General features: G+C 42.9%; 1 protein-coding gene across 2 annotated transcripts in view; it reads right to left on the bottom strand.

Moving 5' to 3' along the window:
* The window catches only part of LRRC39 (leucine rich repeat containing 39), a 75,703-nt gene that overhangs the window by 26,630 nt on the left and 25,384 nt on the right, over positions 1-23,689 (bottom strand). For both annotated transcript variants that reach the window (XM_073643050.1, XM_073643051.1), the window contains exons 2-7: positions 22,348-22,511; positions 21,111-21,216; positions 17,785-17,941; positions 16,213-16,349; positions 15,748-15,893; positions 15,064-15,216 (exon numbers count right to left, since the gene is read on the bottom strand). In XM_073643050.1, the coding sequence (XP_073499151.1) occupies positions 15,064-15,216; positions 15,748-15,893; positions 16,213-16,349; positions 17,785-17,941; positions 21,111-21,216; positions 22,348-22,472 (824 nt within the window). In that variant the 5' untranslated portion in view covers positions 22,473-22,511. The remainder of the gene's footprint in view (positions 1-15,063; positions 15,217-15,747; positions 15,894-16,212; positions 16,350-17,784; positions 17,942-21,110; positions 21,217-22,347; positions 22,512-23,689) is intronic.

Genomic DNA, 23,689 nt, shown 5'->3' with positions numbered 1-23,689 from the left:
TTGTGCACTGCAGCTATTCCGCAGCGTTGATCCAGGGGAAGGCAAAAAAAAAACATGCGGTATAGGCCAATTTACATCATTGAGGAAAAATTCAATTCCCGACACCAATCTGGCAGTCAGATTAAATCCCTGGATTAATTAACTATCACTCAGCATAAGATGTAATTTTATTGTTCTCAAGAAAGGCGTCCAGGCCTCTCTTGAACTCATTGAGTGAGTTGGACATCACCACTTCCTCTCCCAGAGAGTTCCAGAGTCTCACGGCTCTGACCGTAAAGAATCCCCTTCTATGCTGGTGCAGGAACCTCCTTTCCTCCAGACGCATAGTGTGCCCTCTCGTCTTTGTCACCATCCTTGGTATAAACAGGTCATGGGAGAGATCTCTGTACTGCCCCCTGATGTATTTATACATGTTTATGAGGTCTCCCCTAAGCCTTCTCTTTTCCAATGTAAATAGGCCTAATTTTGACAACCTCTCTGGGTATTGTAGTCCCTCCATTCCCTTTATTACCTTAGTCGCCCTCCTTTGTACCCTCTCTAGCTCCAATATGTCTTTCCTGAGCACCGGAGCCCAGAACTGTGCACAATATTCTAAGTGCGACCTTACCAGCGCTTTATACAGAGGAAGAACAATGTTCTCATCATATGCCCCTATTCCTCTTCTGATGCATGCCATGACTCTATTTGCCTTCGCAGCTGCTGCCTGACATTGGGCACTCCAATTTAATTTGCTATTAACCAAGATGCCCAGGTCCTTCTCCATGTCAGATTTCCCCAACGGTTTCCCATTTAATATGTATGGGTGACTGCTGTTTTTCTTTCCCATGTGCATGACCTTACATTTATCGGCATTGAACCCCATTTGCCATTTTTTGGCCCAACTCCCCAATTTATCTAAATCCTCCTGTAGCTGTGCCCTATCTTCATCTGTATTAACTACTTTACAAAGTTTAGTATCATCTGCAAATATTGCTATTTTACTATGCAACCCTTCCACTAGATCATTAATAAATATATTAAATAATATAGGGCCCAAGACAGACCCTTGAGGCACCCCGCTAGTAACCCGGACACACCCTGAGCTTACTCCATTGATAACCACCCTCTGCTTTCTATCACTCAGCCAGCTATTTACCCACTTGCACACATTATCCCCCAGACCAAGCATTCTCATTTTATATACCAACCTTTTGTGTGGCATGGTATCAAACGCTTTGGAGAAGTCAAGGTATACAACATCCACTGACTCTCCCCGGTCCAGCTGTGAGCTCACCTCCTCGTAGAAGACCATCAGGTTTGCTTGGCAGGAGCGATCCCTCATGAATCCATGTTGATATGGAGTTAGACAGTTATTATCATTAAGATATTCTACAATAGCATCTCTAAGAAATCCTTCAAACAATTTACCCACAACAGACGTTAAGCTTACTGGTCTATAGTTCCCAGGGTCACTTTTAGACCCCTTTTTGAATATTGGTACCACATTTGCTTGGCGCCAGTCTAGTGGGACAGTCCCTGTCCATAAAGAGTGCTTGAATATAAGATACAGCGGTCTGTCTATCACATTACTTAATTCTTTTAGTACCCGGGGGTGTATGTCATCTGGGCCTGGTGACTTGACTATTTTGATATTATTTAGGCGTTTCTGAACTTCCTCCTGGGTTAGGTGGGTGATATTTAGCGGAGGGTTTACTTTATCACTCTGCATTTCCTCCGATAAATTGTTTTCTTTTGTGAAAACAGTGGAGAAGAAGCTATTGAGTAGGTTTGCTTTACCCTCATCGCCCTCTATGATTTTACCCAGGTTATTTTTCTATGGGCCAACGCCATCAGTTTTAATCCTTTTACTGTTTATATAGTTAAAGAACAGTTTGGGATTCGTTTTACTTTCCTTGGCAATTAGTCTCTCTGTCTCCTCCTTTGCTATTCTTATTTGTTTCTTACAGATTTTGTTTTTTTCCCTATAAGATATTAGCGCTTCCTCGCTGCCTTCTTGTTTAAGTTTACTGAAAGCCCTTTTTTTGTTTTTCACTGCCCTCTTGACGTCCTTATTTAGCCACATTGGCTTCCTCCTATTCCTAGCCCTTTTATTCCCATAAGGTATGTACCTTCTACAGTGACTATGTAGGACTGTTTTGAAAATTTCCCATTTTCTATCTGTGCTCCTATTACTAAAGATACTATCCCAGTCTATAAGGTGAAGGGCATCTCTTAGCTGATCAAACTTTGCCCTCCTGAAGTTCAGTGTTTTTGTGACTCCCTTGCTGGGCACCCTACTGAAGCACATGTGGAATTGTATAATGTTGTGGTCACTATTTCCCAGGTGCCCCCCGACCTGCACCTCAGTTATTCTGTCTGGCCTGTTAGTTAATATTAAGTCTAAAAGGGCCGTCCCTCTAGTTGGTTCCTGCACAAGTTGTGACAAATAATTGTCTTTGATAATTGACAGAAACCTGTTTCCTTTCTGAGATCTACAGCTTTCGGTTTCCCAGTCTATATCGGGGTAGTTGAAGTCCCCCATAATAATCACCTCGTTATTTTTTGCTACTTCGTCTATTTGTCTCATTAATAGACTTTCCGTGGCTTCTGCTATATTTGGTGGTTTATAACAGACTCCTATGATAATTTTATTATTGTTTTTTGCCCCATGTATCTCCACCCATAAGGACTCGACCTCCTCATTTTCCTCCCATACATCCTCCCATATTGTAGGCTTTAGACACGTCTTTACATATAGACAGACTCCACCCCCTTTCCGATTTCTTCGATCCCTTCTAACAGACTGTATCCCTGTAAGTTAACTGCCCAGTCATAGCTTTCATCTAACCATGTCTCGGTTATTCCCACTATGTCACAGTTACCTGTAGATATTTCTGCTTCCAGTTCATCCATCTTGTTTGTCAGGCTCCTGGCATTTGCTAGCACGCAGTTTACACGATTTTGTTTTGTTCCAATCTTCTCCCTGTGGATTGTATTAGAAATTTTCTTACCTCCCTTCCAAGTATCTTGTCTTGGACCTTCTTTGTCACACTTCATATCTTTCATTAGTATGTTCTCTGGTTGCATGTTCGTGTCCGGCGTTTTTCTTCCCATCCCCTCTTCTTCTAGTTTAACGCTCTGCTCACATTTATCCTGCTCTCTGCGCTGAGCACTTACACCAGAGTTTCCGTGTAAATCTCTGAAATATGTGATTCAGCCGGAACCCATGACGGAAGATTCCCTGTAATGAGGTAGATATAGGCCACTGTGGATGCCGTCTGGCCTGTGATCCCACGGTGTCATTTGTTTTAGGCGTGCATAAAAGTGCGGTTGGCCACAGTTTTGTGCACTTCTGAAAAAAAGGACACCGCTAAACAGAGGCCAGACGGAGTCCAGAGTAACTCTGCTGCCTCATTACAGTGAATGGATCCCGCAGGGGTTTCATCTGAATTACATCACTTGGAAATTTAGATGGAAACCCCGATGTAAGTGCTCAGCCTAGAGCGCCGGATAAATGTTACGTAAAATGTTCCCAATAAAAGCTTCAACTCAGTCCTCAAAAAAAGCTAGTCCCCACTCAGGTCCGTCATCTGTTAAAAATATAAGGGACTTCCAAGTTACTGGTAGCAGAAAGGCTCTGGAAAAGCGAAATGGCCCTTGCCCACCAAAAGAAATTCAGAAAATTTTGTGCTCCCAAATCCAAATGCCTAATCTACAATAATTTGTTCTCCAATTGTCAAATAGCACTCCGTTCCCCCCAGATCTCGCCGTATGTCTGAGCGGTACGATACAGCCACATATGGGGTATTGCCACTTTTAGAAGAAATTGTGTGACACATTTCGGCACCATTTTTACCCATTGCCCTGTGTGAAAATGTAAAATCTGAGGGGAAAATATTTTTTTGTGGTAAAAATATAATTATGCTTTTTTCACTGCCCAATGGAATAAATTTAAAAATGAAAAAATACTCACTACTTCCCTAGATGAATTCCTTGAGAAGTGTAGTTTACAAAATGGGGTCACTTGTGGGGGTTTCTGCTGTTTCGGCATGTCAGTGACTCTTCAAATGTGACATGGTGTCTGCAACCTATCCCAGCCAACATAGCGCTCCTTTCTCTTCCGAATCCTGCTGTACACCAAAGCAGTGGTTTTCCCCCACATATGGGGTATTGGCGTACTCAGGAGAAATTGCACAACAAATTTCATGGTGCAATTTATCCTGTTACCCTTATGATAATGCAAAATTAGGGAATGAAAAACATTTTTTGTGGGAAAAATGTGAAAATTTTATTTTTATGGCTCAATATTATAAACTTCTGTGAAGCAGCTGGGGGTGCAAGGTGCTCACCACATATCTAGATAAGTTCCCTAAGGGGTCTAGTTTCCAAAATGGTGGCACTTGTGGGGGGTTTCCACTGTTTAGGCACATCAGGGGCTCCCCAAATGCAACATGGCGTCCGCTAATTATTCAAACAAATTTTACATTCAAAAAGTCAAATGGCGCTCCTTCCCTTTCAAACCCTGCCGTGCGCCCAAACAGTGGTTTGCCTCCGCATATGGGGTATCAGCGTGTTCAGGAGAAATTGCACAACAAATTTCATGGAGCAATTTATCCTATTGCCCTTATGATAATGCAAAATTAAGGGATGAAAAACGTTTTTGTGGGAAAAATGTGAAAATTTTATTTTTACAGCTCAATATTATAAACTTCTGTGAAGCACTTTGGGGTTCAAGGTGCTCACCACACATCTAGATAAGTTCCCTAAGGGGTCTAGTTTCCAAAATGGTGGCACTTGTGGGGGGTTTCCACTGTTTAGGCACATTAGGGGCTCCCCAAATGCGACATGGCATCTGCTAATTATTCAAACAAATTTTACATTCAAAAAGTCAAATGGCGCTCCTTCCCTTTCAAACCCTGCCATGTGCCCAAACAGTAATTTGCCTCCACATATGGGGTATCAGCGTGTTCAGGAGAAATTGCACAACAAATTTCATGGTGCAATTTATCCTATTACCCTTATGATAATGCAAAATTAAGGGATGAAAAACGTTTTTGTGGGAAAAATGTGAAAATTTTATTTTTACAGCTCAATATTATAAACTTCTGTGAAGCACCTTGGGGTTCAAGGTGCTCACCACACATCTAGATAAGTTCCCTAAGGGGTCTAGTTTCCAAAATGGTGGCACTTGTGGGGGGTTTCCACTGTTTAGGAACATCAAAACGCAACATGGCGTCTGCTAATTATTCAGACAAATTTTACATTCCAAAAGTCTAATGGCGCTCCTTCCCTTCCGAACCCTGCCGTGCGCCGAAACAGTGGTTTTCCCTCACATATGGGGTATCAGCGTGCTCAAGAGAAATTGCACAAAAAATTTTGGGGTCCATTTTTTCCTGTTACCCCTGTGAAAATGAAAAAATTGGGTCTAAAGTAACATTTTTGTGAAAAAAGTTAAATGTTAATTTTTTTCTTCCACATTCCAAAAATTCCTGTGAAGCACCTGAAGGGTTAATAAATTTCTTGAATGTGGTTTTGAGCACGTTGAGGGGTGCAGTTTTTAGAATGGTGTCACTTTTGGGTATTTTCTGTCACAAAGTGACTTCAAATATGATGTGGTCCCTAAAAAAATGTTTTTGTAAATTTTGTTGTAAAAATGAGAAATCGCTGGTCAACTTTTAACCCTTATAGCTCCCTAACAAAAAAAAATTTTGGTTCCAAAATTGTGCTGATGTAAAGTAGACATGTGGGAAATGTTATTTATTAACTATTTTGTGTGACATATCTCTCTAATTTAAGGGCATGAAAATTCAAAGTTTGAAAATTGCAAAATTTTCAAAATTTTCGCCAAATTTCCGATTTTTTCACAAATAAACGCAAGTGATATTGAAGAAATTTTACCACTATCATGAAGTACAATATGTCACGAAAAAACAATCTCAGAATCAGGTGGATCCGTTGAAGCGTTCCAGAGTAATTACTTCATAAAGTGACAGTGGTCAGAATTGAAAAAATTGGCCGGGTCACGAAGGCAAAAACAGGCTCTGGTGCGAAGTGGTTAAACCCTTGGAGCTCCAGGAGCCAAATCCCACCAGTTGGTATAAATTTGGAAGCCATGGAGTGTTGCATAATGAAGTAAATTGTGAAACACCTTCTATTCTTGTAATTTTTTCACCGTCCCCCAAAGTTTGTGACTTAACAGCATAGTTGGTATTTTGCCTGAACTTATGAGCCTCCAATACCTCATAGAGTTTATCTGATTGGAAATAATGCTGTAGCAACATACGCTGAGTTCCCCCTTCCCCAGGGTCGTCCCATACCCGAATATGTTGAAGCTGAGATGCCATATAGTATACCCATGGGTTAGGAACCGCAAGCCCTCCAATTGTTTTGTTTCGTTGCAATGTTTCCAGCTTAATTCTCGGAGTCTGTTTGCCCCATATTAATTTTCTAAACTCCTGACTGACTTTAAAGAAAAACCTCCGATTTATCCACATTGGGGAGTTGTGTAGAACGTACAGCAATTGTGGCATCCAGATCATTTTGACCAGGTTAGCACGGCCTATGCCCGACAACGGTAACTTAGACTAGGCGCCTAGTTTACCTCTAAATTTAATTAAGACTGGGTCAAGATTCAACTTCTCACAATCATTTATTTTTGCCAATATATTGATGCCTAAATATTTAAACTCCGATACCACTTGTAAACCCGAATTAATGTAGTGGGAAGCATTCTCATCTGTATTATCCAATGGAAGTATAACTGATTTGCTCCAGTTTATCTACAGACCAGAGTATTTTCCAAATGTTTCTATCGTTTCCATTGCTATAGGAAGGGACTCAGAAGTTTTAGCCAAAAATAATAAAGTGTCATCAGCATATAAGGCGGCCTTCTCTTCATTATTCCCTCTACGAAACCCAACTATTCCTGGATGCTCCCCGATAACTGATGCCAGGGGTTCAATGGCCAGTGCAAAGAGCAGGGGGGACAATGAGCACCCCTGCCTCGTACCTCTACTCAGTCCAAAAGCCGGGGAGAGGTGTCCATTTACCCGTATTCTAGCCACTGGCCTACCATGTGCAATTTAACCCATGAAATAAAACTAGGTCCTATACCAAACTTTTCCAACACCGCCCATAAATATTCCCACTCAACAGAATCAAACGCCTTAGTGGCGTCCAGAGAACATACAGCCCTGTCCCCATCACAATCCACCGGCAATTGAAGATTAAGAAACAATCTCCGGATATTAACAGCTAGGGATCTAGCCGGCATGAAGCCTGACTGATTAGTATGAATTACTGTAGAAATTACTGTACTCAATCTAGACGCTAGAACCTTTGCAATAATTTTAACATCAGTTGACAATAAAGATATGGGCCTGTATGAGTCAGGGATAAAGGGTCTTTACCTGGCTTAGATATGACTACTATCACCGCCTCTTGCATTGAATGGGGTAGTGTTCCCCCCTCTCACCGCCTCCTCAAAGGTAGCCAGTAAGTAGGGAAGTAGAATATTTCCAAATTTCTTATATATTTCTTTGGGAAGCCTGTCAAGTCCTGGCGATTTGTTATTAGCCATAGAGGCTACTGCCATTAACTCCTCCAGCTGTAATGGTCTATTTAAGAATTCTTGAACTTTACCGCTGAATGTCGGTAGTTTGATTTCCCTCAAGTAGGATAAGATCTGTTCTCTATTACATTGCAGTTTGGATGTATATAGATCTTTATAAAATTCTAGCAGAGTGTTTCAGATCTGGTCAGTCTGGGTTACTACCACTCCTTCCCTGTCCTTCAAAGCACCAATAAAAGAACTCCCCATCGGGGCTCTTGCTATCACGACCAGTAAGTGTCCCGCCTTCTCCCCCTCCTCGAAGAAGTGTGTCTGGGCAAACATGCGTTTGTTTTTAGCTTTTTCCTTGATATGTGTGGTGTACCCTTCTTGTGCCTCTCCCCACTCCATCAGGTTCTCTTTTACACCGGTTAGTACACATTTCTCTTCTGTAGATCTCACTCTATCCTGTAAAAACTCCCTGAACTGTTTTGTCTTAGTTTTGGATCTGTTAATGGCCTGTATTAAGACTCCTCGTAAGCACGCTTTCATGACATCCCATAATGTGTTTTGCGACACTCGTTTGTGTTTTTTCTTAAAATAATGTTCTAGGTAGATGTGATCAGCGGAATATCTATAATTTGACGCCAGAAGGGATTCATGGCTCACATAGTCAGAGAATCCAGCGGCCTGGGTGAAAAACAAAGAGTAGTCAGCAAGGGTGAATGATCTGATAGCACTCTGGGCAAATATTCCACTGTTCTTACCAAGGGGGAAATATGTTCTGTGCCCAATACCCTATCAATACGCGATAATGTTTATGCGTCTTAGAATAGCAGGAAAATTGTCTAGTGTACGGATATTTGAAACGCCATATGTCCATTAATGATAGTTCTGACAGTATTTCTCCAAACTTAGTTATAGGGGCAGTTTTTGTAGCAGTGTCTGATTTATATCTACCCCAGATGCATGAAGGCCCCCCCCCCCCGTGCATCTCTGATTCCCCCCACTCCTAGTTAATTAATTGTATTTAAAAAAAATAAAACTTGTTATACTTACCCCCAGGGCCGGCTCCAGGTTTTTGTGGGCCCTGGGCGACAGAGTTCCAGTGGGCCTCTTTAATACATACCACGATTCATGATGCACAGATACTGCAGAGAAATATATATATATATATATAGTACAAGGCCAAGGATTTCACTTACTACATTACATGAGCGATATCTATTGTAAATTTTACAATAGCTCAGAAACCGGCGAATCCTCACAGCGCACAGTGCAGACCGGACAGTATAGTCCTTCATACAGTATTATGGGCACCATATATAGCTCCATACAGGATACTGACCCCCTTATAATGCTCCATACAGGATACTGGTCCCCATATAATGCTCCATACAGGATACTGGTCCCCATATAACGCTCCATACAGGATACTGGTCCCCATATAACACTGCATACAGAATACTGTCCCCCATATAACGCTCCATACAGAATACTGTCCCCCATATAACGCTCCATACAGAATACTGACCCCCAAATAACGCTCCATACAGAATATTGGCCCCCATATAACGCTCCATGCAGGCTGTTCCCCCCTTATAATGCCCCATTACACGAGCGATATCTATTGTAAATTCTACAATAGCTCAGAAACCGGCGAATCCTCACAGCGCACAGTGCAGACCGGACAGTATAGTCCTTCATACAGTATTATGGGCACCATATATAGCTCCATACAGGATACTGACCCCCTTATAATGCTCCATACAGGATACTGGTCCCCATATAATGCTCCATACAGGATACTGGTCCCCATATAACGCTCCATACAGGATACTGGTCCCCATATAACACTGCATACAAAATATTGGCCCCCGTGTAACGCTCCATGCAGGCTGTTTCCCCCTTATAATGCCCCATGCAGGATGTCACGCCCCCCCTCCCTTATAATGCCCCATGCAGGATGTCACTTCTCCCCTTCCCCTCTTATAATGCCCCATGCAGGATGTCACACTCCCCCCCACCCCCATATAATGCCCCATGCAGGATGTCAATTCCCCCCTCCCCCTCTTATAATGCACCATGCAGGATGTCACCCCCCCTCCCTTATATTGCCCCATGCAGGATGTCACTTCCCCCCTTCCCCTCTTATAATGCCCCATGCAGGATGTCACTTCCCCCCTTCCCCTCTTATAATGCCCCATGCAGGATGTCACTTCCCCCCTTCTCCTCTTATAATGCCCCATGCAGGATGTCACCCCCCCCACCCCCATATAATGCCCCCATGCAGGATGTCAATTCCCCCCTCCCCTTACCCCATATAATGCCCCATGCAGGATGTCAATTCCCCCCTCCCCCTCTTATAATGCCCCATGCAGGATGTCACACCCCCTCCCTTATAATGCCCCATGCAGGATGTCAATTCCCCCCTCCCCCTCTTATAATGCCCCATGCAGGATATCACACCCCCTCCCTTATAATGCCCCATGCAGGACGTCACTTCCCCCTTCCCCTCTTATAATGCCCCATGCAGTATGTCACCCCCCCATATAATGCCCCATGCAGTATGTCACCCCCCCCATATAATGCCCAATGCAGGATGTCACACCCCCCTCCCTTATAATGCCCCATGCAGGATGTCACCTCTCCCCCCATATAATGCCCCATGCAGGATGTCACCCCCCCATATAATGCCCCATGCAGGATGTCCCCCCCCATATAATGCCCCATGCAGGATGTCATACCACCCCCCCATATAATGGCCCATGCAGGATGTCACACCCACTCTCCCCCCACCATATAATGCCCCATGCAGGATATCACCCCCCCATATAATGCCCCATGCAGGATGTCACCCCCCCATATAATGCCCCATGCAGGATGTCACACCCACTTTCCCCCCACCATATAATGCCCCATGCAGGATGTCACACCCACTTTTCCCCCACCATATAATGCCCCATGCCCCCATACATAAAAAAAAAAAAATCAAATACTCACCTCGCTTCTCACCTGATGCTGATCCGGACTCCAGCATCGCCCGCGTCTTTGCGCTGTCACAGCTCAGGAGAGATCGCGCGGTGTAAACATATCACCGCGCCCTCTGACCTGAGACGTCACAGTCAGAGGACGCGGAAGACGTTGCGGAGGCACGGGGAGGGGTAAGTATTGTGCCGGCGCCGTCACATGACCGGAGATGTCCCTGCGCTCAGCATGGGTCCGGGGGCCCATGCTGAGCGCAGGGACATCTCCGGTCATGTGACGGCGGGGGTCCTGCGGGGGGGCCCCATGAGGAGACGCACAAGAGGGGGGCCCCAACGGGGCTCCGAGGGGGCCCCGACCGGCTGGGCCCCATGCTGGAGTCAGGGCAATCATGCCCTGATGGCGGCCCTGCTGGAGGCTGGAGGGGCCCCCTCTCCCTCGGAGGCCCCCGTTCAAAGAACCAGCTGCACGGGCGGTAGGTCCGCCCCTGCACACCACTGCAGGCAGGTGATCCCGGATATGCTCCATGGCCACCGCTCTCTTTAAGGAGTCCCCCAGACCTCTGACCTGGGCAGCCTTAAGGATGGCACCACTGCAGGCAGGTGATCCCGGATATGCTCCATGGCCACCGCTCTCTTTAAGGAGTCCCCCAGACCTCTGACCTGGGCAGCCTTAAGTATGGCACCACTGCAGGCAGGTGATCCCGGATATGCTCCATGACCACCGCTCTCTTTAAGGAATCCCCCAGACCTCTGACATTCCAAGAGAGGAATTTTACTTTATCAGCCATAATATCTAGTCATATAAGAATTGAAAAATACAGGTGAATTGGAAGGTACAGTATATCATCTTTCTCCTCCCTTTTATAACCCTTTTTACAGTATTTCCACTTAGTTGGCTTGACCGACAGTATTGGCACAACCAGACAACAAGTTATAGAAAGAAAAACCCCACAAACACATTTAAACAAGTAAATATTAATCCATCCATTCAATCTGGATGAAGAAAGGCACCAGTCCATCCTGTAGCCGTATACAAGGCAAGCGAACAATCAACCTAAAACGAAAAGGGTTAAACACTTCCTGGTGGCCTGCAATATTCGATATAGCTCAGGATAGTTGTGTCCACTGGGCCGTGGGCTAGGCAGTAAAGGATATGATGCAGAAATGAAGCAGAAAATTTCTGCAGCGTTTCTGCATGGTCTTGGCAGTCAAAAACGCTTGAGGATCTTACACGCGTTTTTGCAGCGTTTTTACATGCAGATTTGACTTGCGTTTTTCAAGTCCATTGGGACCTCAAATCCGCATGCAGAAATGCACAAATAATGGACATGCTGCAGATTTTTCCGCAAGGAAAATCCGCTGCAGAAAAATCCGCAGCATGGGCACAGAACATGCAGATTTTCATTGGGGATCATGGGGCTTGGATTACCAAGCATTTTTAAAGCGTTTCTGCTGTGGAAATTCCGCATCAAAACCGCTTGAAAAACGCATAGTGGGCACACAGCCTTATATTATTTCGCCTGAATCTGTTCTCCAAATCATCTGTTTTAGCTAATAGGGCCATAGTCTGTTGGTCATGTCTCTGGCTGTCCCTGATTATCTGAGGCTATTTATCCTCCAGATCACCGATTCTGACCTCTGCTGCTGTAGTGCAGTCATTAACCTTTTGTAGCCCTTATATAAGAAAGGGCTCTTTAATCTCTCCCATCTGACAGTTAAGTGAGGCTAAAGCAGATCCATACTGTGTTTCAGCCATAAACACATCCTTTATCGTGGGCTCATTAATGTGCTGATCTCTATTATGGTGGGAAGCAGTGATTTCTGGCTGAGGCTGCGGGGCACAGGAACTTTCAGAGTCATTTTCATCAATGTTATTGAATTCCTCTGAGAGCGCACAGAAACGATTAGACACCACAATGATTTGTATATGTGCCTCATTGCCAGTGCTGGCTTCTGTGTCTGAAACGCTAGCAAAGCCAGTCAGCCTCAGTGCTGTGCCTGCAGCCACTGACTTCCCTGTTCTGATACCTGTTGCAGAGGAGCATGCGCCATCTTGGATGCCTCCACTCCCTCCTGCTGCTGCGCCCCGTCGTCTCGCCGTCACTCCTCCAGCCATGATTGCTCCTCCTATGCACACCGGTAAGTGCTAGGATGTGTATAGAAGGGGTAATACCTCTTTTTATGAATTTAGGAGCCCAGTGGATCCTCCGGCAGGCTGCTTATCCCAGGAGCTCTTCTAACACACTTCCACTCACATGTCCGGCCAGGCCACGCCCCAAGTAAATATATTTCTAAAGGTGCTATTGACATTAAATTCTCACCAGATGTTGGTAACGACACATCCAATCCACACAGGCAAAGAAAGCAAACCATAGATGTCCATAAATTGAAATTACATTGTGTAGTAATGAGAAATGACACAGAAAAAGTATTGAAGACATGAAGAAAGAGAGGTGCAAAAAGCCATGGAAAGTCATGATACCAGTTGAAATCTATCAGTGATTAGAAAGCCATACTGCCACTTAGTGAAAAATAATATCAACTGGTTCAACTGATGTCCTATAAAAAGGTGTCTCATTACCAAGGTGCCACACAAGAAACATGTCATGATGGGTAAAACCAGTGAGCTGTCTCGAGACCTGTGCAACCTTATTGTTGCAAAACATATTGATGAAATTGATTACAGAAGAATTTCTAAACTACTGAAGGTTCCAATGAGCTCTGTTGGGGCCATAATCCAGAATTGGAAACAACATAATTTTACCATAAACCAGGTGCTCCCTACAGGATTTCAGACAGGAGAGTGAAAATAATTATCCAAGAGTTATCCAAGAGCCAAGGACCACCTGTGGAGAGCTACAGCAATACCTGGAATCAGCAGGTACAGCTATTTCAAATACAGTAAAACAATAAGTAATGCACTCAACCTCGATGGCCTGTATGCATGCTCACCATGCAAGACTCCATAGCTGAACAAAAAGCATGTTCAAGTGCATTTAAAATTTGCTCAACAACATTTAGACACGCCCGAGAAATACTGGGAGAATACAGTCTGGTCAGACAAGGCCAAAATTGGACTCTTTAGATGTCATAATACACACAATGTTTTGAGGCCAAAAGACACTGCATATCACCCCAAAGACACCATACCAACAGTGAAGATTGGAGGTGGGAACATCATGGTGTGGAGCTGTTTTTCAGTGTACAGCACTGGCATACTACATATAATTGAAGGAAGGATGAATGTACAAATGTATTCAGACATTCATGATAAAAATCTGCTACCTTCTACCAGAATGATGAAGATGAAGCGAGGGTGGACATTTCAGCAAGACAATGATGCCAAACACACAGCCAAGAAAACTCAATTGGCTTTAGAGAAAGAAAATAAAGCTGCTAGAATGGCTCAGCCAAGCACCTGACCTGAATCCAATAGAAAATTTACGGAAGAAACTAGAGCTCAGAGTTCATAGAAGGAGCCCACGGGACCTTCAGGATTTAAAGAGTGTTTGTGTGGAAGAATGGGCCAAAATCACACCTAAGCAATGCATGCGACTAGTTTCTCCATGCAGGAGACGTCTTAATCATCATCACCAACAAAGGCTTTTGTACAAAGTATTAAATACATTTCAGTAAGTGTGTTCAATACTTTTTCCCTGTGTCATTTCATATTATTACATATAACTTAATTTATGGACATCTATGGTTTGATTTCTTTGCCTGTGTGGATTGGAAGGGTTATTGCCGACATCTGGTGAGAATTTCATGGCAATAGCACTTTTAGAAATATATTTACTTAGAAAATTGGTGATGTGTTCAATACTTATTTCACCTACTGTATATGTGGCAATCTAAGATTGAGAACTCCACTGGAAAATAAATCTGATGATCTAGAAGGGTAAGTACAAGAATGTGATCAATAGATCACTATCTTTTTGATCCAATAATTTTGGCTTTGAAGAACCACAGATCTATATCAGCTGCAGTCAGAACACAAGACGCACTGAGTTGCTAATATACTCTATGTCTCTCAGGTGCTCAGAGCTTCAGTTATAACCAATGGTCCTAGCAGGACCTGTTCCTGTACAGCATTTCCTGTGTTAGCATGTCACCAAAGCTGTATGTGAAGGTGGCTGGCTCACTGCTCACTTCAATAGCTAAGCCAGCCCCTTTCTCAGCCTATTATGAGAAGTCAGACAGTTTTTTTTTTTTGTGCCATCATAAAGATTGCTGTTCTCTGGCACAAACCTGAAGAGGACCTCTGAGACATGAAGTATATTAGTAAGTTGCAGATCTTGTACATTTAAGGCTTTTTTTACATTGGACAATCCCTTTAATTGTTCAAATGTAGAAAACCCAAGTGGCACTCACCATCCATAAAATCTTCCTTTATTGCGACAGAATTAAAACACAAATGGCAGGAAGCGGGGAGCAATAAAGGAAGATTTTATGGATGGTGAGTGCCACTTGTGTTTTCTACATTTCAAGTCTTACTACTTTTTCAACCCCTTTAATTGTTCCAAATTTATGACATTGCTGGGCCCTTACCGAAGATTCTGTAAGCTCTGCAGACAAGCTGGGATGTCTCTCATCCGATTGTTGCTTAGGACTAGTGTACTGAGGTTCTGGAGATGTCTGATGGAATCGGGCAGCTGCGAGATTTCATTCCGTTGAAGCCATAATGTGTGCAGACTCTGCATTCTGTAGTAAGACAAACAGTGTGCCGTCATGTCACTCAGAGACCTGAAAGCATTAAAGAGAATCTGTCACCAGTTTTTTTGCTACCTTATATGAGAGCAGCATAAGTAGATAAAGAAATCTTGATTCCCCTGATATGTCACTGGGTTGTTTGCTGTAGTTTTGATAAAATAACTGTTTATCAGCAGGGGAATATCACTAGAGGACTAGTAAACTGGCTGCCATGTAGTCTCCATATTCATGAGCTCTGTATAACCCGGTCCCCACCACTGACTGGCAGCTTTCTGCCTATGCACAGTGCACACAGGAAGCTGCCAATCAGTGGTGTGGGTGGGGTTATACAGGGCTCAGCATTCAGAGATTTGGTAGATCTGCAGCAGAGAAATTTTAATTTAGATTTTTAATCAAAACTGCAGCAAGCAGATTATTAAGTGACACATCACTGGAATCAGGGTCTCTGCCCCTACATCATGCTGTTCTCAGATGGGGTAAAAAACCTGATGACCCTTTTAGCTGGCAGCACTCTGCACTCACTTGTCTATACCTTCGGGTAGCGCCTTCAATTTATTGCTACCGATGTCCAGCCACTCCAGTGCAGGTAGCTGTAAGACCACCTCTGGGATGGTCGAAAACTGATTCATACTTAGGTCCAGATGTGTCAACTGGGTGAGTTTTCTGAACTGAAGAAGGGAGAAAACTCACGTTTAAGATGTACAGGAACTGTGCTGCAACTTTATCCATTGAGACGGGATCATTATAAGTGTACACTACAAGGCCTCATTCACACTTCAGTATTTGATCAGTATTTAATCAGTATTTTGTATGCCAAAACCAGGAGTGGAACTTTCAGAGAAAAACTATAATTGAAACTTTGACACCTATTCGGTGCTTTAGAGACAATCCAGGTTTTGGCATACAAATACTGATCAAAAATACTGGTGTGTGAATGAGGCCTAACACATGTATTGACAGAACCGAGGAAACTGCATGTTCTCCTACCTGAGCGGGGAGCCCCGATATATCTTGGTTTACTGCTAGCTCCAATCTTTCTAGATTCTCACAGCCACTTATTTCTGCAGGGACCTCTGCGATCCGGTTATAGCTAAGTAGAAGTTCACGGAGTTTGGTGAGCCTACCTGAAAATGATAGAAAAGAAAGATATGCACATCAGGACACGACGTCTGCTGAAATCTATATACGTATATGTGTCACCCTGGCCTGGATGCCGCAAATGTATAATAAAGCTGTGTCTGAGAGCAAGGGGGAGGTTCTCTGGTCAGGGACCATTAGCATGCAGCACCTCCTGTCCCAGGCCAGTAGGGGGAGCAGGCTGCCCCTATAAAAGCTGGAACTGGGGGCAGGGTTAGAGAGTTCTGGACGACCTGTCTCTGGATTGAGAGGTGTCCCAGAGAAGGGAGAGCCAGTTCAGCTGAGGCTGAGGAGGACGAGTGGCAGTAGAGGAGCCACAAGCCAGGGACGGAAGGCGAGGGGAGCCTGTCCTGGCTGAGAGAGAAACTGAACTACCGGACTTTGGTGTCCGAGGCTGTTAGGATTCCAAGTCCTACAGCAAATAACCAGTCCGCAGGGGATTGTATGTCCCTTGGCCTATTGCGATCGGAATCATCCCCTCCATCATCCATCTATATACTGCCCTGGGTCCACACTCCTCCCGTGGGGAGTTATACTACTTAGTGCTGCACACCTACATCTGCCCCAGCGGTCTGCACTGCAGCGGCGGTTAACCCTGACCGCAATCCACGGGTGGCGTAGTCGGACATTTAAAACCCTACAAATAGACTGCCACAACGTTTGGTCTGACCACCCTGAGCCACGGACCGGGTTGCCACTACTACCCCCAATATTGCCCTGTTGCCCGGCTCCGAGTGCCCCACGGCCCAGGGGCGAGTCATATGCTCCATTGCTCATTTGGACTAGTTTACTATTTGTATACTATGGGCATCTTGTACCCAGTGATTTTCCAATGTCAGTGAATGAATGAACCCCAAAATACATCCTGAAGATCCAGGTGGTTGATATAGATGAGGTGATGAGTGTCTGTTCACTGGGAGTCTGACCACTGGGGCCCCTACCGATCCCAAGAAAAGCCCCATATGAATGGAGCGGAGGATGATCTCGCACATTACTGCTCCATTTATTCTAATGGGGGAGTTGAAGACCAGCCGAGTGCAGAGCTCAGCGCGGACATTAAAAGTAAATGAAGCAGCAGTGTACATGATTGACCACCCATCTATTTACACCTCGCTCTTCAGACGCCTGTTTCACATGATTGATGAGGGCCCCAGCAGTCAGACCCCCAACAATCAGGAAGCTGTCCCCTATCCTATAGATGAGGGATAACTTTCAAACTTGAGAATACCCCTTTCAGGCTCATGCACATGGCAGAGAATTGTTCATGGAACCTGGATGGCTCCTTTGATAGAAAGCAATGTTTCTAGGTGGAATACCTCTTTGTATATATATCATTTAATTCAGCATGGCACCATTTTTTTCCTACGAGGTTCATATAGGGTACAGAAGCAGACGCAGGTACCTCTAACTGTAGGAACTCACCAATCTCCTGAGGAATTTTATTGATCACATTTCGAGATAAGTCCAAGACCAGAAGGTTATTAAAGTTGCCGATAAATGTGGGAATAGTGGTCAGACCGGTGCGGTGTAATTGCCATTCTTGGAGCTGTGGTAACTTCACTAGACATGCTGGTAGTGTCTGCGCAAAGAGAGAAGACGGTAGAGATATTCTCTCAGGTTGCAGTACGTTACATGGCAGCTATAGGAATGATTAAGCCATTAAATATGTGTGACCACTATAATTTATATGCAAAACATGGTTGTCAGTCTTTAATTTTTGTTTTAATCCATAGGCTTCCTAAATGTGAAAAGTTTCCCAGTCTTTGTTGATATGGCTGCAGTGGTGGCATGATGCAAGCACTGCAGCTAATCACTGGGCTCAGCAGTCTGGTGCTATCTACATCAGTATCTCTGCTGAGCTCAGTGATTGTCTGCAGCCATGCATATCAACAAAGACACCTAGCACCCTCCCCGATCTTATATTGATTGTCTATGCGAAGGTCAGGTGTAGACGACTGTATTTATGGTCATCGGATCGCACTCGGATCAATGTTAGTCTATGTGGCTGTGCATGTGTTCACTTTTTTTCCTCGGACAGAGTCTGTATGAGGAAAGAAATCACTGCATGCCTGAGCTTGATCCGATATTCGGATCGTACTCAGCAATGCACGTCAATAAGTGCGTGGGAAACATCGGACTGCACTCAAATGACATCTGAGTGCAGCCCAATTTCCACAGCTTCGCATAATAGAGAAGATGGAGAAATGTTTTCTCCATCTTCTCCTCATCCGATGATCACACTGAGCAAACTTTAATCAGAGTTTGATCAGAGTGTAATTTGCATAATTGACCAGATTCTCTCAGATGAGAGAATATACAGCTGTCTGCACCTGCCATAGAGAAAGATCATCAATATCATAAGGCTGCACAACCTCTTACAATTTCTTGTACACTCCTCAACATTGAAATTGCAACACCAAGAAGGAAAAGTTGTGGAATTATGGAAATCACAGGATTGATAGGCAAAGGGTTTGAGATCATGGAAATCAAAGGATTGATAGATATAATAAAAAAATATGAAATTATGATGAAAAATGAATATTCAAATGATCAAAAATGGAGACACTGCTAGGCATGGTAGATAGCACCAGTACGTTTAGACCAGAGTTCCCCAACTCCAGTCCTCAAGGCCCACCAACAGGTCATGTTTTCAGGACTCCCTTAGTATTGCCCAGGTAGCGGAATTATTACCTGTGCAGGTGATGTAATTATCACCTGTGTAATACTAGGGAAATCCTGAAAACATGACCTGTTGGTGGGCCTTGAGGCATGAGGTCAATGGACACCTGTAACGGGACATCTGACTCAACCCAATGTTGTGCAAACGCCTTCTGATGGTTTGCGTAGAGACTGGTTGATGCCTTAGGTTTGGTATGTGATGTCCAATTTCACAGTCATTTCTCCAGTGCCCCAAGTCCCGCCATGTGTTGATCATGTTACTATGACCCCTGGCTATTTTTTCTATTTTTCAATTTTATTAATTGTTTACCTCTTTACTACCATATTCTTCCCTTATCGCAATTGGCTTTGGTAATTCTGCGTTCATCATTGTACGCTTATGTAGATCTGTGACTAGGTACTGTACATACTTTGTGGTATGTGGTCTGTTGTGGCTCTTATTCTTTATATTTGGGCTTATTTGATCACATTTGGACGCTTTTACATTGCTGATAACTTAGCGTCTGGCACTAGATCATTGTGAGCATGTTTGTTATGTACACGCCCCCTATTAGCATATTGTATCTAGGAAGCGATTTTGAGATCGCTACTGCGATCGATTCTGAGATCGCTACTGCGCATGCGCGACTCTAGTGCGTTCCATATGCGTTTCACAGACCGGAAGTTGTCATTTTTTATCGTCCTGTATGGTCTGCGCACAGGATATGACGTCATACCCGGAAGTAAACGCTGTTTTCAGCATGCAGCACATGTATAAGAGGCACTGCAGCAATGGGTACTACAAACCAGCCACTAAAGCATATCCAACAAATGGGGGCATGATTATAAGGCACTTTACTCCCCTGATGATCAAAGGGAAACGAGTCGGGAGCCTGCCTGCGTTGAGACTGCATACCCATCATTAATGGAGGATCAGATAAGTTGAAAAATTTCCTCTATGATTATATAATAATGTTTAATGCCACAAAATAGTTTATTCAGTTGTGGAGATAATGATAACATTTTTGCTGTTGTTCTATATGGTTGGCCGAGTTGCTTTATACACTTACTAGCATATACCTTTCCCCTACGCCGTGTATTGTATCTACATCAATACTTTATCTTACTTGGCTAAATTATGGATGGGAAATAGATAGAGAAATCACTGTTGTTTGGTGAATTATACCAGTGAGATTATCTTCGTTAGTATCCATCATTTACCTGAGAAATCATTTCCTCAAAGGTCTTGTGTGACCTATTTCTTATATAGGAACACCATCATGATAAGTTTCCTATTTTGTCTTAACATTTTTGTACTTTGGTACTTCTTGTACTTATGCATGCACCTTGCACCTTTTTGAACCTTTTTTTAAAATAATACTGAATAAAGGTTATGTTTTACCCCCTTGCTATTTATTATCATGTTACTATGAGCAGTCTGTTTGGCCTAAACGTGCCACAATGGCCTACACCTCCTCCATACTGGGACGACATTGGTCGGCAGTTGTGAAGCGAAATGTCAGCAGCAGAATTTAATGACTTGCCCAAGTGCATCCAGCGGGCAGAACATTCCTCATACACCATTAATAATCTCATTGACAAGCAGTCAAGGCTGTAAGTGTGGGGATTTCTACACATGGCGCTCATATTCGGTACTCAATAAATCGAGACAATTTGAATTTTTTTTTTCCATTTTTCATCATTTGCATATCATTTACATGTCTATCCATCTTGAGATTTCCATAATTCCACAACTTTGCCTTCTTGGAGCTACAATTCCATTGTATCAGGTGTATTTATCGTTTTTTTTTTTTCTGTTTTCACCCTTTTCATCTTTTCCAATTTTGCTGGAGAAAATGTTGGGGCATATCTAACTGAAAATAAATAAAACATGAGCAAATTTTAATTGTATGCATTACGATTTTATTGTGATTTTTTTTCTAGCAAAATTTGCCATTACTGCTTCTTTGTGGCTTTGTTTTGGTGTCGTAAATAAAAAAAATAACAAAATAATTATAACAAAATAATAATATTTATTATTTTCATTATTTTTTTATCTCCAATTAAAAATTCTTTAGGATATAAATTACCTTCCACTCTTCCTTTTCTATTCTTAGGATTAATCTTCCATCTTCATTGTAAACTTTTTCTTTCAGTTTTGATAACTGGATCCGACTTTCCCAAATATTAGAGATCCTGTTCCAGTAAAGAATGACACATATCACATACAAGTACAAATGCAATGAACCATTTATAGAGATTGTCACATGAACAAAGCACATTTTAATTATTAGGTCTTGGAATAAAAATAAGTTCAGCAATTGGATGTGTTAAAAAATGTGCCCCTGCTGTGTACTGTGTAATGGCTGTGTCCACTTATGGAGAACTGCTCTAGTTCATGGTCGGCACATACCACAGCTTCTGGCCAAAGGGGGAGAAAGCATAAGTCACTTACGATAATTTAGTAAACAGACACAACACAGCAGGGGCTTGAATAACAAATTTCCCTGTCTGTTTTATCATAGGAACAAGTGTTTCTGCCAGTCCTGTGAGCTCATAATAAATCAAGTCCTTGACATATGAACTCAGCAGGCACCAGTGCTCCTACATCACTGACTTGATTTATGATAATTTCAGAGGGCTGCAGAGGCAGCAGAAACCTGGCTCCTGTGATAAAACTGGCAGAGAAATGTGTTATCTCTGAAAGCAACAGCTGCGAGCCCCTGCTGTTTCATCTGTATTCTCAGTTATTATAAGTGATTTATGCTTCCTTCCCCTGGTCAGGAGCTGTGATATGTGTCCGACCATGAACTGGAGCAGCTCTGCATGGTCGGACACATCCATTGCACAGTACACAACAGGGGCACATTTATAAGATTATCTCAGCAGAGAAACATTTTTTTAACACATCCAATTGTGGAACTTACTATTATTCCAAGACCTATTAATTAAAATGTACTTTGTGGGACACCCCCTTTAAGTTTTTAAGTTTAGTCATGTCTGATGTCCACTGTAACACATCAGGTGTCGCCCCAAATGTGAAAATTATTGCCCAGCTCCCAACCACTAAATGATTGAAGGAAAAACAGACTTATCTTTGTAACCTAATAGGTAATTCAGTAGGTTCAAAATTATGTGCTGATTATTAGTATAAATAAAATATATACAGTAATAGCTGTGTGCGTGTGTATGTCCTTTTCCGGATTACCTACACACAGCAGGCAGAACATATCAGTGCTCACATTATCCATATACCATATAATATGTGTATGCCAGCCATGTATGCAATTGAACACTGACTATATGGTGCGATGTCTTTCTACTCACTCCCCCACAGAAGCCTTTCCTCTCCGGCCCCGCTCCGCTTGCAGCTCTTCTTGGTGTTTCTGGATTCTGCTCTCCCACAAGGCTTTGATATTAGAGATTGATCCTAAGCAAACCACAGCTGTCATGTTCCAGCCTCAGGACGAGAATTGTGCTTGTTCCTGTATCTATATAAGACAGAGATATTTTAATATTTTCTTTCGGAGTATGCAAGGAGGGCTAATTGTGTCTTCTCCATTTGATGCACATGGACTAAGCATGTAACCTTTAAAGGGAATCTGTCAGCAGGTTTTTGCAATGTAATCTGAGGGCAGCATGAGGAAAGGGCTGAGACACTGATTTCAGCGATGTGTCACTTATTAGGCTGTGTGCTGTTGTTTCAGTACATTGAGTGTTTTATCTTCAAGAGATTATCATTGCCAGACTAGCTCCCCCATGCATCATGGTTCAACTACACCCCTAGAACTGATTAGCAGCTCACTGTATATAGACAATGTACATAGATAGCTGTGATGTGGGCGGGGTTAGCTTTCTGAGCTCTGCTATATCTAAAAACTCTGTGTCACAACTGCTACACTCAGTAAACTAAGTGATACATCACTGGAATAAGGGTCTCTTTCCCTACATTATATTGCTCCCAGATGAGGTAGCGAAAACCTGGTAACAGATTCCCTTTAACCCCTTAACCCCTGAGGGTGGTTTGCACGTTAATTACCAGGCCAATTTTTACAATTCTGACCACTGTCACTTTATGAGGTAATTACTCTGGAACGCTTCAACGGATCCCCCTGATTCTGAGATTGTTTTTTTCGTGACATATTGTACTTCATGATTTTGGTAAAATTTCTTCGATATCACTTGCGTTTATTTGTGAAAAAAATGGAAATTTGGCAAAAATTGTGAAAATTTAGCAATTTTCAAAATTTGAATTTTCATGCCCTTAAATCAGAGAGATATGTCACACAAAATAGTTAATAAATAACATTTCCCACATGTGTACTTTACATCAGCACAATTTTGGAACCAAAATTTTTTTTTGTTAGGGAGCTATAAGGGTTAAAAGTTGACCAGTGATTTCTCATTTTTCCAACAAAATTTACAAAACCATTTTTTTAGGGACCACATCACATTTGAAGTCACTTTGAGAGGTCTTTATGACAGAAAATACCCAAAAGTGACACCATTCTAAAAACTGCACCCCTCAAGGTGCTCAAAACCACATTCAAGAACTTTATTAACCCTTCAGGTGCTTCACAGGAATTTTTTGAATGTGGAAGGAAAAAATGAACATTTAACTTTTTTCACAAAAATGTTACTTTAGACCCAATTTTTCTTATTTTCACAG

This window comes from Phyllobates terribilis, unplaced genomic scaffold (assembly GCF_046119375.1).
Source record: "Phyllobates terribilis strain yellow unplaced genomic scaffold, ASM4611937v1 Scaffold_8__6_contigs__length_399053987, whole genome shotgun sequence".
Classification (NCBI taxonomy): Eukaryota; Metazoa; Chordata; class Amphibia; order Anura; family Dendrobatidae; genus Phyllobates; species Phyllobates terribilis.
This window is presented reverse-complemented; position numbering and strand designations above follow the sequence as displayed.